This window comes from Lagopus muta, chromosome 2 (genome assembly GCF_023343835.1).
Source record: "Lagopus muta isolate bLagMut1 chromosome 2, bLagMut1 primary, whole genome shotgun sequence".
NCBI lineage: Eukaryota > Metazoa > Chordata > Aves > Galliformes > Phasianidae > Lagopus > Lagopus muta.
The window spans coordinates 30,478,569-30,494,279 of record NC_064434.1 but is presented as its reverse complement, the minus strand read 5'-3'; the positions used below and the strand labels follow the sequence as shown (position 1 = coordinate 30,494,279).

General features: G+C 34.6%; 1 protein-coding gene across 7 annotated transcripts in view; it reads right to left on the bottom strand.

The window, feature by feature from the left end:
• The window catches only part of MYO6 (myosin VI), a 770,453-nt gene that overhangs the window by 11,835 nt on the left and 742,907 nt on the right, over positions 1-15,711 (bottom strand). For 5 of the 7 annotated variants that reach the window (XM_048935652.1, XM_048935654.1, XM_048935647.1 and 2 more), the window contains 11 exons: positions 15,437-15,530; positions 14,066-14,196; positions 13,885-13,962; positions 12,860-12,989; positions 11,956-12,046; positions 10,088-10,238; positions 9,140-9,348; positions 8,695-8,773; positions 5,531-5,691; positions 2,763-2,792; positions 2,289-2,327 (listed from right to left, as the gene is read on the bottom strand). In XM_048935652.1, coding sequence (XP_048791609.1) covers positions 2,289-2,327; positions 2,763-2,792; positions 5,531-5,691; positions 8,695-8,773; positions 9,140-9,348; positions 10,088-10,238; positions 11,956-12,046; positions 12,860-12,989; positions 13,885-13,962; positions 14,066-14,196; positions 15,437-15,530 — 1,193 coding nt within the window. The remainder of the gene's footprint in view (positions 1-2,288; positions 2,328-2,762; positions 2,793-5,530; positions 5,692-8,694; positions 8,774-9,139; positions 9,349-10,087; positions 10,239-11,955; positions 12,047-12,859; positions 12,990-13,884; positions 13,963-14,065; positions 14,197-15,436; positions 15,531-15,711) is intronic. The other 2 variants (XM_048935650.1, XM_048935651.1) reach the window with 1 other exon arrangement.

Genomic DNA, 15,711 nt, shown 5'->3' with positions numbered 1-15,711 from the left:
TTCAGAACACATTATTAAATCTTTAATGGAGCAGCAAAACCCCTGATGCAACATTTTAAGTTACAAATTTACAAGAAACAGTGGAAGCTACATCTCTTTAGTAAAATTCTGTTGGTGACACAGTATCTTTGTGGAGCTATTTTATTATTATAGCATTTACAAACCAATGAATATTATTTCAAGTTTATTTCTCTGTAAAATCTAAAGGCCTCTCATGAGAAACCACATTGGTCATGTGCTATATATTTATGCTGTATTTTTCCTTTTTAGTGAAGAGGATATAAATATATTGCCTATGGAAGTTTTCTCTGTATAGATACAGCAGCTCTGAAAAATAAATTGCATTTAAGTTTTATAGAATAAAACATCTGTTTAGCCATATGTTCTTCTTAATAGCAACTGAACCATCTCTTGAAATGTAATTAAAACTACAGAATCTTCGTGCTCATTGCATCATCAGTTTCATTATGCCTGCTCACACTATTAATCTGAGTTAACACGCAGCTCCCAGTTTACACAAGAAGTTTGACTGAAAATCTACCTCGTCTTTTTATCAGTACAGAGATAAGGGGCAATAACACTTCCTCATTCTCAGCACCATTCATGATTAATATAAAAAAAATCATTAAGCAGACAACTCCTTTCAAAAATATGTGTTTTAATATTTTGTTATGGCCAGTAGGCCAAAACATTAAAGCATTGCTACTAAATGCCATTTCCACTACCTGGCGTCTAACCTTGATGAACAAAGGATTTGACAAATCCTGAGGATTTTCCTTTTTTAGCAACACTACCCACCACTCTAAGTGTTTGCAACACAATTTAGAGCAGCAGAATGAGGCCGTAAGATCTCTGGTTAAAGCAGCAATCTTTAAGAATGCTAATCCAATTGAGTGGCTTAGCTTCCCCATTACAGTACTACCCTGCACTCTGCAGATCAATGTGGTTTTCTGCATGACTTTACATGTAACAGTCTGTCAGTAAGAGGAAAATCATGCTTGACAGTCACTCTTCACCGCTCAATCTGACATTACGTATCATAAACAGCATTTGTAGATTTCATCATAGAATCTCAAGTCAAAAGTTTTGAGTACGTGAATAGAAAAAAAAACAGAAAAACACCATTAACCCAAATAAATATGCAGAAAGCACTGCAATTTTAATTCAACCATAACACAATGCCTCTGATCTGGTCAAAGTTTTGAGATTGTTTTGCATATTAAGGTTTGGCCATCATCACTGGAACTGCGTCCATACATGCAATGCAATCTCTCCCTCTAAATTTGCAGTCTAACAATTAACTGCAGCACTGTTTACATCCATTCATAAAAGAACACCACAAGAAATTAATTTAAATGACAGCTGCTTTCACAGTTATCAACATTATGGCTACACATTGTGTAAACCATTAATCATAGTGGTTGGCGACCCTGCGCATGGCAGAGGGTTGAAACTAGATGATCATTATGGTCCTTTTCAGCCCAGGCCATTCTATGATTCTATACCTAGTCAATCTTATCTTCAGACTATGCATACACAGCATTTTGCTTTGGTTTACAACTCCAAATATTTTTATTTCTGATGTAAGACATCAGGCAAGTAATGTCAGAAGATATTGTTTTTATTCCCACAATCCATCAAACACTTAATTGCCCTCTAATACAGAGGTCATTAAAACCATTCTAACACTTGCAACTGTTAGACTGTTGCAGTACAATTGTATTTAGATCTAAACCTACATCCTTCCCTTACTCCTGCATTGTACATAAACCCTTGTACTATCATCCAAGAAATCTCAGAAGATTTTGTTTACATGTCTTAGGAGAGTTTTAATATACTTTCAACAACACAATTTTCTCATCTGGTTTTATTTGAATTAAAATATAGGTGGAATATTTTCAATTAAATTAAGTTATATTAACTTTAAGTAATTTATTTTAACAATTTGCAGAAATTCTTCTTTTGAAGATGCAGAGCCTAGTATTTTATTATTACCATAAGAGCAGTGATAAGAGAGCTGAATGAACCTTTCAAAATTATACAAAATACAAGGGTACTGAAACTTTTTTTAAATTGTTATTTATATAATCAAGTAAATTAGCATCTAAAAATTACTGAAAGATCAGGATTGTTAATAAAAAAGGTGTTGATAAAGGAAACTTATCTGAAACAACTTGTTTACTTATCTGTGTAACACTTAAAAACATATTTATTATTTTTTAACACATTTCACATATGATTTCTTTCCATTAGATGATTTATTCATTCAATATTTTCTTCTCACCTACCTAGACAACATTTCTGACATTTCTTTGGCCATTTGTTCCCTATAAAAAAATTGACATATAAGCATAAACCAAATATATTAAAATAAAAAAGCCTTATTAACTGTGATAGTCTTTGCCAACCAAGCCAAAGTTGATTCAAACACAGAAAATAAACAGTAATTTATTTTATAATATCCATTCTAATGCATTACACACACATGATTCTTTGTTAAGAGCAAATTAATCATATAAGGCTGTGAAAAAACGGCTGTATGTGGAGAAAAATTACAGCAATTACGATCTTTAAATAGATGTTAGGTTATTAACATGTTTATTAGACAATTAGGGGATATGTTGATTTAAAGTTTACAGATGCATTCTAATGAAGATTATTACAAGGTATTAGTAAACAGGAAGACTAGATCAATTTCCTTTGAATTAATTACTGTTACTTTTGTTCTATTAAAGTATTCAAATGGAGAAAAAGTGCCATACGCAGTCATTTGCAGCTTTGTTCCATTGGCTCTGCAAACAGAAGATACTTTTGTTAGCCTTAGTTATCTTTCTAAGGATCTGAAGCAGGAAGAGGTGGGCCATGGTAGTCACTCCCATAATTTATCATCTTTCTTTTTTTCTTCAGCATTGTTTTATATTTTATTGTTTTATTAAAAAAAAAAAAAATTATGAGACATACTACTTATACATTTTATGTCTGGATAAACACATTACAAGAAATAACAACAATCCTTATTTATCCGGAAAGAAGCCAGTTTCTTCATGCAAGCTATGAAAAGCACTGCACCTACCTGCCACGGTGAAGATGCCCTCCCACACTTACAGAAAAGTGATAGCATTAGATATGCTACAAATCAACAATTATTTGGATTGTTGGGACAATTCACACAGAATAGATATATTCATATGATCTTCTGTGAGGCAAACTTTTTTTGGTGCTTTGTGTTATGCGTGTTTCACTAAGTGACATAACTCAAAATGTACTGCACAGATGAAATCAGGTCCCTAATTGATTTTTTATCCAAATGCCAAACACTTAATGTAAGCTTCATTAATGTGCAGCAAACCCCTTGTAGACGTATTTGCAAACTGTGGATGAATAATAAAAATGGGTGGAGCTAGGAGAAGTCCAGCACACTCAGTAAAGAATAAAAAGCTGAGTCTGCTGTCCTAACAAAGAACAATTCTTTAAGAGGAATCAGTCAGTATATTCCTAAAAGAAACTACTAATACTTTTGAACTTGTAAATATCTATGAAAAAAAGTACTGAGAAGAAAAAAAGAAGGAAGGCAGAGACTACCCATTTTCAACCATGCCAACACATAAGTGTCACAGGTCCTTTAAAAAATGAGGAAAGTGCAGATGTACCTTCCAACCTGTACACAGATGTCACCTTCCTCTTATTAATTTTACACTATCAGTAGTACAACACTGAAGGAAATAATCCTTTCCTCATGCCAATGTGTAAAGCTGGAATGACTATTTTATTTTTTACTTAAAAAATAGTGCGAAGCCACTGCAGAGCTGCACACTGCATGAGTTCAGTATGCAGTAATACACTCTGCACCTCACTCTCCTAAGATTTAAAAGGAAAAGGAAATGCACACACATAAAAGTCACCATGACTTCAATGTATCCTGTAGTAGTACGTCTCTAATCCAGAAGATGCCTGAATGCAAGCCTCTTAGACTCCAGTAAAATGTTAAGTGACATCAGTTAAAATAAGTCCTGAGGATTTAAGTTTAAATGATTAAATTGTACGTTTGACTCAAACCAATGAAGAGATTTGATTTCAGAAAGGCATGCCCACACAGATAAAAAGAAAATTCACATGGGTAGAAAAGTGTCTAGTACTTTTTTTTTTTTTAATAGATTTATATCTAATCTTGTTCAAGAAAGGATTTACACTGCTAAGTTAATTTGCTCAGACCATTCTGTACTTTCTCATCATTTCAAAGTCTCAGACCACTACACAGTAGAGAGAAAGCAGCAGTTTCAGGTATCAATATGATTAGTCTACCAGCCATTCCTGGATTTCACAAGACAAATGGCTAGCACCACCTGTAAGCAGCAGGAAATACTGTGGCAGATGAGGCTTCACTGACCTCAAAAAATTACTGAATTCTCTGAGCCCTTCTTAACCAATCCCTCCCTTCTTCCACCTTTGAGAGAAATTTGCCAAGTTGTAACACTGTATGATTTCAGGTTTACTTTCACGGGCAAAGCATGAAAATATCCAGAATGCTGTCTGTGAATCATTTAATCTGGATATTCAATTGAGCTTATTAAAGTCATGTCTGAGAGAATATGATAGCAGCTGTAAAAAATCTGAGGACAAAACCACAGTAATTTGAGCCAAGGTGTCTACAAATTAACATCATACAGGACAAAAACGCCCTATCTAGGTATGACACATAGGCATACAACTATTAAAAGTACACATCTAAATGAAATTTGATTAGCAAAGAGAACAAATCTAGGAGCCTGAAATTTCTTACACAACTTTCTTTCAGCTACAACAAACCAACAAAGGTGGTCACATCACTAAGCGAGTGACATGATCATGTTGGTAGGTTCTACGTACAATTTGACCAATCAGTATCTTTTTTATTGAATCTTTGCACCAAATTCTCACATACATTTGCTGGCTACAAAGCTTCTTCAGAAGGCAAGAGATATCTTGCTTTGCAGGCAGTGTGGATTTGTACATATGGATTCCTATGACACACCCAAAAATTCAAACAGAAGACATTTAATTTTCAAATCCACCCAAATTACATATATGCAATCTGCTTTAAAAAAAAAACAACCAACCAAAAAAAGCATTTACCAGACAAGACACAGAAATAACTATTATTTCTGCCTTCAAAGAGGGCTTCTTGTTAAAATAAATTTAAAAAAAGAAAATGAAGCAAAATGAAACACACAGATTCATAATATACTATTGGAACTAAATGTATTAGAAAGAGTACATTATTACTACTTACCACTGAAGAAATTCCATTCCCTCCTTTAAATGGCTCATAAAAATCATAACTTAAAATGGTTGCCATTCTTGCCAAAAGTCAAGAAATAAGAGAAAACTGCATTTCTATTCAGAAACACCTACTAAATTACTGATATAGCAGTAAGCAAAACAGAGAAGCTCTTTAACTAGTACAAAAATACATAAAATAAGCAAGAGCTTAGTATTCTCCAAAGGATGAGGCCAGTGAGAAGAAAAGAAATTTAAGTACTGAATTCCACACCTGCACAATCCTACATCAAGCTTTGTCTCTTCAGTGCTGAGTTCTGCCCCAGTTTGGGCAATTCTCATTGCAAGTTCACGATCACGACGTTCCTGTTCAAGAATTGCCTGGTGCTGGGTTTCCTCTTCTCGTTCTCTAGCTAGCTGAGCCTCAATTTCAGCCTGTATTATGAAAACATATAAAAACATCCATTGAATCTCATCAAATCAAAACACTACATAAGCAAATGAATAGCAAAAATCCACCTAACATATTCACAGCTTTAATAGATACTAAATTTAGTGAATTAATGGTGTTAACAGTATTGGTATTTTTGCTTGACTCAAGAAAAACAACAGCTACAGACTGCTATCCAGATTCTCATAAAATTTATCAAATCATTAATGTATTATCTATTCAGATTGAAGTGCCAAAAAACATTCTTTATTTAGAAAAACATTACAGCCTTAAAAAAATATATTTTATTACTAAATATACTTAAAATTTGCCTATAATCATTAAAACTCTTATGATACAGAGCCCCATATTTATTCTTCACATCACTAATACCATAATCCCTTGATATCCTGCACTTAACACTGTAAGACATTGCAACAGGTACTGCTTTGCACATAGGTCTGGGAAAGACCTATTTTGAAAAGAGATGAACACTGGAATCCTCTGTGGACTTGGTCTGGGTTTGAATTTAAATGAACTGCCAAATTTCTACTTACTGAGGTGGAAAAATAATTCAAATATAACACCTCTGCAGAACAAAGCTGCAATTCCAGCTTGCCATCTTTATTTAACAAAGGGTCTTGCACACATAATAAGAAAATGTGACCATTCAATTCCAAGTTCTAAACATCACCTATGCCAACTGTTAGTTGTGCCCTTGGTGTACGTTAGTTTTGCCTTTCTTGGTGTACAAGTCAACACAGGACACAAAGTCACTTCCCCCTCAGCATCACAGATTTGCACCAGAAAAGGAGTACAGCAACACCAGTAACTTTTCGCTATGAAAAAACATTATCTGATAGTAACTACCACAAGAAGGAAAGATAATGAATAATTAACTATGTAGAAGAATGAAATGCCCTACTGGATAGTATGTCTGCTTAATATCCAAATGCAATATTAAGTGTAAATTACATTCTGTAAATATCCACAACTCAGAAACAGAAACACAAATAAAGACTGTGACCAAAGTTCTGGCAGACCAGACTTTTAAACTTTCTGCCAGGAGTCCTGCCTTTGGTTCCTGAGTGGACACATCCTTTATGTTTCAAGACTAGCTAAATAGCAGCTTATTCCCTTTTTTACATTTAACTTCTAAAAGCCAGATTTGCTTGCCTACTATTCCAGTACTGGTGACAAACACAGCCACACAGCAAAGACCCATTTTTCATCAGTTAGACTGTAGTGCTGGTGATAGTTCCAGACACAGTGACTTCTAGTTTAAAAATAAAAAATAAAAAAATTACTTGGCATGCAACATCTGCAAAAATTCATAACTCTAAACTACAGTTCTGTAGTGTTATGTATTTTTAACTTAAAAGGAAAATAATTTTTAAAGTCATTTAAAAACAAGTACACCTCCAGTCCAGTATAGCTGAACTTGCATGTGGACTAGAACCAGGTGTTTTTTCTCAGGATGTTCTAATCATGATTTTCTCTTATGTTTACTATCAAAGCAAATGACTAGATAGTGAAAGCTTTAACTGCTTACAGAATTTCCCTCATAAAGATAAAATGATAAGAACCATTAGGACAAGTTTTGTAACATGCTATTAAGTCCAAATTCCTGGTTTTTGCTGTTATATTATCATGCAAGAATTCTGTGCAGTTTTGGGCAGTACCTTTGAGTACTATAAAGTAAATAATCCCAGTCATTTCTATGCATAACATTTTTTTTGATTTTCATTTTCTTAGCAGTTTTCAGTGATTTGGGCAGACATCTTGTCTTACTCCAGAACAGCAACCAGAATATGTTACTAGTTTCAACTCTAGAATACTTAGAGCTGGCCTAACATATATGGTAAATGTTCACCTTTCTTCTCTTTTCCTCTACCACAAGCACATTGCAGCTAAGGCCTAGCTGAAAGGTTATTTCTCTACAATAAGCACATGCTTCCTCTCTTGAAATGTCCGCACTAGAAACTGAGCAGTATTAAGCTGCTTGAAGGCTTTCAATTAAAAAAAAAATATCCATATTCTTTAAGGAATTATGATGATTAAATATCCCAAGTCACAAGAATGTAGCATATGATGTACCACAATCAATAGCTGAATGCATATCACTACACAATACTACTGTGAACAGAAAACATATGAGTAACAAATGATAAACAAAATGAATTCAATTTTAGCAACAACCACCCAAAAGAGAGACCAAAGAGTGACCTAAATGGTAAGGTTAAAGAACACTGCTAACACCTCTTCTTCCTCAACTCAACACCTTCCCCTGATTGCCATGACCTTTCAAAGATAATCAAAAGTAGCTTTGAAGTGACATTGGTCTGCTCCTTCAGCACTCACAGGCACATCCTATCAGGTCTTTTGGACATAACCGAGTCCAGCTTAAATGTTCCCTAATCTGAATTTTATTTACTTGCTGCAGGTTTTTGAAGAAGATTCAGGGACCTAGAACTCCTAAAGACTAGTCTTATAAGTAAAAGCTCCTTTTTTTTATTATTTTTTTTAAGCTTTATTTTACTCTCCTCATTATTACGATTGTAAGATGCCAAACAAACTTTTCTAACCTCTCATTGTGCTCTCTATTCCCATTCAACCATGTCAGCACACACTATCAAAAGAATTTTAGTAATAGTAAACTTTTAAATATTATCCTTCTGACCCTCTCTTATGTCTCAGAGAAAATATACATGCTTAATACAAACATTTCCCAAGCAGAAGCTTCTTTATGGGTCTCATTCACATACACATTCTTTCTTATCTGAAAACTGAATTTAGATTATGTATTTTTCCTCTTGTAGCTATAATTCCGTTATTGCACTACTTGTAGACAGATTATATTCGGTGTATCAAATGCAACACTGCTGTATAATTTTGAGACCTATTTATAAAGTAATGCCATTAGACTCAGAGGAAATTGTATGCTGTGAAAAAGATTTAAAAACAAAAGAAACAAAAACTAATCAACAAAACCACAGCTAAAACATTACCTGAATACGCTTTTCTTCCTCTTCCCTCTTTTTCCTTTCTTCCTCTTCCTGTTTTCTCTTTGCCTCAATCTCAGATTTCCTATTAGAAAAGAGGAAGAGGAAATAAAAACTTTTAATAAGTTACTAAAAAAATGCAAGCAAACAAGTAGTATCAAAGCATCCCCCATAAATTTAAATGACAATCCAAAGACTGTACAGTTATGACAAGACCTGTATTTAAGTCAAGGACTTTTGCAAGTCCATCTGTATTACTGCTGCATCATAAAATCTTTTAAATACTTTATTCTGACTACACTTAACTTAAAAAATTGCTGGGAGAGGAAATACTTTAACAATGAATAGCACACTACACACACAATTAAAGCAACTCTCTTTAAGTAATAATAAAAATAACCTGAGCTTTTCCTATTCTTATTCTAAAAGCAGCAGCTTATTCAGTACTCACAGACGCCTTTCTTCTTCTTCCTTCCTTCTCCTTTGCTCTTCCTCTTCACGTCTCTTTCTTTCTTTTTCCATTTCCTCCTGGATGCGTCGTAACCTCTCTGCTTCTTCCTCTTGCTGTTTTTTCTTTTGCAGTGCACTCAGAAGCTGCTCTGAGCTTCTAACTAAAGCATCATATTCTTTCATTATTTGTTCCCTAGTCATCATTGTGGTCTGCAAAACGATAATAACAAGAGGCGATAATATTCCTTTGCATTTGTAATTCACTTTAAAAAAAATGTGTATTTAAATAATACATTTGAGAAATGAAAAGTTTTGAGTTACACATGTACAATACAACCATTCCCCCTTGTCCTATCACAACCCACCCTCGTAAACAGCCGTTCCCCCTCTTGTTCATATGCTCCCTTCAAGAACTGGAAGGCCACAATGAGGTCTCCCCAGAGCCTTCTCTTCTCCAAGCTAAACAAGCCCAGTTCCCTCAACCCTTCTCCATAGGAGAGGTGCTCCAACCCTCTGATCATTTTGTCTGTGAGTTTTGCTGGTAAGAGAATATAGAAGCAAATTCAACAAACTAAATTCCATTTACAACCAAGTCTGAAAGAACTCGTAACTGAAATATAAACCTCCTGATTCTGCGATGTTTTTAGGTTTCCCTCCTGATTAATAATAAAAGCAATACGTAAATTACTAACAACACCCATCTCACAAGATCAACATAAATTCATACTTTAAATTTTCCAATGGTGATTTTGAAACACAGATAACAGTGATAAAATCCACAATTACTTCAGTAACATTCATAAATAATTTAAACAGGATTTAGTAGTTTTTACTGTCCCTGAAAAAAAGATATTTCTACATTTAAATGTCTTTCCTGTAAAAAATCGAATACTTTGACCTTTTAAATTAAGTTCTCAGAAGATTTCTATTTTCCTGATAAATATCATACCTTAATTTTAGTCATTGAAGCATCAATTGAATACTCCAGCTCCTTGATCTGCTTGCTTGTCTCTGCCTTCCCCTCTTTCAGAGCACTTACTACTTCATTAAACTTATCAAGTCTCTTTTTCAGCGTACGGACCTTTATCAGACCATCAATGCTGTGAAAGTAAGGCAGCTTATTTGAGATGTTTTCACAAGTCTGTATTTCTAAAACTACCACTACCATTCAACATTAAAGAGGTAAACAGGAAGACAAGTTATGCTTTCAGATAGAGCACACCACCTTGAAATGCAAACATTATCAACATGAACTAACTGAACAGCAAAGGAGCCTTTTACTAACTATCACCATTAATTCCAATTATCAGTGACCAGGTCTGTAAGCATATGGGAAAATTGATTTTTTTTTATTGCAAGAATCAGTGGTTGGGTTTTTTGTTTTTGTTTGTTTATTTGTTCCATTGTTGGGTTTCTTCTTCGTTTTTCTTTTCTTTTTTTTCTTTTTTCTTTTTTTTTTTTTTTCCCAAATAAGAAACCATTAGAATCATCACCACTTGAAAATTTTCAGTGGAGTTAAAAAATGTGAGTTGTGCCATTTACAGAACTGTAGGGATTAGTCAAGATAAAAACAGGACCGAATCTGGTCAGGGAATCCAGGATATTTTGCAGCTTCTTAAAGAAGCAATACTAAAGACACTAGATACAAGTTACAACTCTGCAGACACAGTCTTCTTAGAAGTCACTGAAATCAGAAATGCCAAGGACCAAAATGAAACATAATTTTCAAAGGATGTAGAAAAAATATTTTATAGGAAATCCACTAATAAAGAACAGAGAGCCAGATCTCTATCAAAGAGAAAAAGGTGTCAGCAATGCTTAATGACTACTTTTTTTTTTTCCCCCATCAATACTCCATGCAATCAGATTACAACTAATGAAATTATTTGATTTAAAGAAGAGGCAGAATAGAACACAATTATTATGATAAACGTATATATGTTTATGGATATATATATATATATATATACACACACACACACCCCTATACCTATGGATATATATATATATACCTATAAAGGAAGGTATTTATGAGTAAAGGGCAAAAATTCATGAGTTTAAATTGCAGTTAGAGAGACTTAACTAAGTACTCCCAATAATTACACTTCCATGAAAGGATTTTATGAACAGAACCAAACAAGTATCTCTTAGGAAATCCTCAGATTTACAGAATCATACAGCCATAATATGGCTTGAGTTGGAAGGGTCCTCTAAACACCATCTAGTTCCAACCCCCTGTAATAGACAGTGACAGCACCCACCAGGTCAGGCTGCCCAGGGCCACATCCAACCTGGCCTTGAGTGCCTCCAGAGATGGGGCACCCACAGCTTCTCTGGGCAGCTGTGACAAGGCCTCTAATCTGGCCAAAAGGATATTCTATATCATATAACATCATGAAAAAATAAATGTTTAAAAATTGAGGGGAATTGGCTTGGAGGACAGCTGCTGCTCAAGAGCTGGCTGGACATTAATCAGCAGGCAGTGAGCAATTGCATTGTGCATTCTACTTCGTAAAAAAAATGTGTGTGTGTGTGTGTATACATACATATTACATACATATACACATATTTTTATATATGAACTGTTATTTTTCCCTTCTTCATTTTCTGTCTCAGTAAATAGTTTTTATCTCAACTCACGAATCCCTCTTTGTTGTTTTTCCCAATTCTCTCCTCCATTCCACTGGGATTGTGGAGTGGGCAAATGAATGTGCGGTGCTTAGCTACTTGCTGGGTTAAACCACAACAATCTCTTTTTTACATTCATAAAAAAGTATTAAAGTATCAGTTTTCTTCAACCCAGGAATATCCTCTTACCGTGGTTTGTGTTTTCTCTTGCAAAGCCACATTCGAATAGTCTTTTGTATTTTGATGCAGGCACTAGCTCGGTATTTTATCTTATTTTTCACTGTAAACACACAAGAGATACTAAGTCTCAGTGGTTTAAATAATTTAACACAACTCCTATATTCCTCATATACTTGTAGCTACAGTATGTAGACTACGTGTACTTTGAGAGCCAGGTCAAATACATAAAACACAGCAGACAACAGAATTCACAATCCTGAATGAGGAGCCCCATAAGGGCTCCCACAGTAATAATTCAGCATAAAAGGAAAAAAAATCCCCAAATAGAATCACTACCACTACCAATCTTTATTTCTCACTGCTTTAGTTCTTACTCCTCACCAGAAGCTGAGCAGGCCAAGCACTTACAAACTACCTATCAGTAGTGCTGGGCACTTACTTGCTTTATTGACAGTATTTGCACAAGTGGAGATGTTTGCTCCATTACGCATGTCAGTGCTTCCAAGCCTGCAGCTTTTCTCTAGAGGTAACCTTTATGCAGGTGCCTTCCAGGTTGTCAGCTGGGAGTACAGCTATTGCTTTTTCCAGCTGATATAGAAGTCTCTTCCTCCACAAGTCCTGTGACTGCTAGCTACTTCTGAGCAGGTGTTTACCCATACATTAGTGAGCACCCAAGCATATCAGATACCAGAGATTAGAGGATGCAACCCACCACTACTTTTACAAACCTTTGCTTGAAGCCCTTATATGTCCTCAGCACATAGGATACAAAATCTCATCAGCCTTGAAAGCAAATTAGTCAGACCTCAGTACAGAAGCACCTGCCATACATGCTCTTGGCCACATTTAATGGAGGTTATAATTGCTTTGTTGTATTTTCAACAAATACTTTAGTTCAACATAAAATACATACATTTAATCACTGAGAGAGAACACCATTGAACTTTTTTCCAGCGACTGCAGATGAGCCAGTGATTCACTCTTTTAACTAGCTCTGCTAAGTGATCCGGATCAGACTTCATTATCTGATCAAACTCTGCAAACTAAATACAAAACCAGTTTTACAAATGAGGAGAACAGAGAGTGTTACATATTATTACTAAAGAGCACGTTGAATTCAAATGGTAACATATTTTTAACATCACCATTATATTAGCTATCAATTAATTCAAGAGTGTGCATGTCTGGCATCTTTAACGACAACAGGAATAAGTATTGCTTTGTTTTTAATTCGTTTGCTACACTGCATTTTGCATAATGTATTAATTAATTGTCATTAAAAATATTTATTGCTTAATTTTTAAAAAATAATTTGTTTATCCACTTCCTGAATACTCACTCTGACCTTCCACATCTACAAGACACCTGTAACTCTGTAATGTGGGGGAAAGCACTTCCCAGTTTTTAATTTTTGTATGAGTCCAACTGAAGTCAATCTTTTCTGAAAGTCCTGCTCTTCTACTTTTTGACATTTATCAGACAATAAGGGCATTCTTCTAGGACTACAATAGTTTTTCCTTTCTATTTACAATAGCTTTCTACTTCTTTCTCTGCACAGAAGCAGCAATGCTCAGAATCATATCTCATCTACAATGATTTTAGTAGAAAATATTATTCATTTGCTCTGATTTCCTCTTTAAATATTCAACAAAATAATCTTAAGTGACTGGTACAGCATCTGGGCAACGTGTGGCATATAATCATTGCTTCAGGAATACAGCAGCATTAGCAACGATACTGTGAAATCAACTTCTAGTAATGTTAGTACTGATTTTTTTGAACAGATTATGAATAGTATTTATGAACAACCCTCGGCAAACTTATTTTAGTTGGTCAAGCTTTCAGCAGGGCACTGAATAACACCACCTCTAGAAGTTCCTCTCTTCCAATCCAAATTATTCTACAATTCATATCCAAGTAGTACAAGAGAAACCTTACCTTGCCAGGTCTAAAAAACACCTTGGTTAACCCAAATTTGTAATCAATTTCATTCAGTCCCAAAGCTTTAAATAGTGCCTGAAAAACAGCAAACAGGTTGATATTTTGCCTCCTTCAAGATAACACAACAGTATATTTTCAATCTTAAGTAATAGCAAAGAAGAATTAATTTCTCTCTTACCTTGCAAAAGAGTCTGGGATCCAGTCGCGCCAATTTTTCAGGCAAATATTTCTTGTACATATTATATAGTTCATGAAATGAAGCTCGTGAAGGGAAACCACCTTGCATCAAATCCAGAACAGACACCATTCCTAAACACATAGAAACACGTGCACAAAAGTGAGCATCAGTAAAACTGAGAGACTTTTCAGAGACATAAACAAAAATTTCAGCCGGGACTCAATTTAGCCTCTGACATACAATCATTCAAAAGAAGTTAACACTAAACACGTGAGTAGAGTCTGAACAACCTCTCCCTATCTGAGATGTAAGCAACATCCAGTCATAGAGAGCATTATTTTTTTCCTGGTCATTCTTCCTTTTTAGCAGACTTGGTATTTTATAATTCATTTTTTAAGAAAGAAATAAATGACGCCCAACCAGGCTTTTATTTTTAGCACACAAATGATATTTTTGAGATGTGGTACAGATACAGTGTAAAATGCAAATGCTGTGCAAGAACATTTTGTGCTCTTGCATTACTAGTTATCAGCTAGTAAGATGCAGTTTTAATGATCCAAATGCTGTTACTACATTTTAGCTGTACCTACCTAGAGCATCAGTAAAGCATAGACACAAAGTGAAAAAAAGCTCCAAATCACTTCAAGCAGCACAGGCTATACCAGGTTTTGTCCACTGCTTCATAATTCTAGCAATGGAATTTACATGGACACATCCATGGAAAAATGGACTTGTAAAGCTGTTGTAAAAAACTGCAATTGTTATGGTAGGAGAAGAGAGTTTTTTGGGTTTTTTTTCTGACAAGCGTTATTAACCTGAAGAAATCCACTGATGAATACTGTACATGGAATTCTAACTGCTGAAAAATTGTTAAGCTTTTGTGCTGGTAACACGTGGGCTAGTCAAAATACCAGCTGCAGAACCTGGAAACATCTCAACTTCAGAAAGACAAAAAAAAAAAAATTGAACTCAAGCCATTATATATATACAAAAATACAGAAAAGAGGAAAAATAAATATTGAAAGTACTTTTGTGAAAAACCACCCTACGGAGAACAGCAATACCAGCACTTTTAATTCCTAAATAATCTTTGGGAAAGCTAATTAAAATCAATGGAAAAAACAGTTGATGGACATTAGAATGACTTTCCTTACAAAGATCAGACATTACAGCTGCTAAGATCAATTTCTTCTGGATGTTATTGACAAAAAAAGAACAAATTGCAGCACATCTAAATAACTGTTCATGTGGTTATAAACAAGCTCCTTCTAGAAATCAACTATAAAGTGAGGAAATAGAGCTTTCATCTCACATATTTCAAATTTTGGTCAATCTATAATGTCCAAATTAATAAACAGAGGGAAATGCTACCTGAACACTGAAGCTGGGAGAGGATCTGTCCTCCTTCAAAATGGTGACTTGTCATCTTTAAATTAGGTTTGATGCAGCGAATAAAGCTAGATCCCTGTTATCAAAACAACAAGTTAGCAAAATCTAACATTTTGAAACCTGAAATAAGTTAGTCATTTAAGAATTACTGGGGGGTGGTGGAAAGGAAAGAAATGAAATAATGGTCTTCTAAAAAGAAACTCTGACATTCTTTTACTCTCACATATCTTTTTGATAGTCTAGCCTTAGTCTTAACG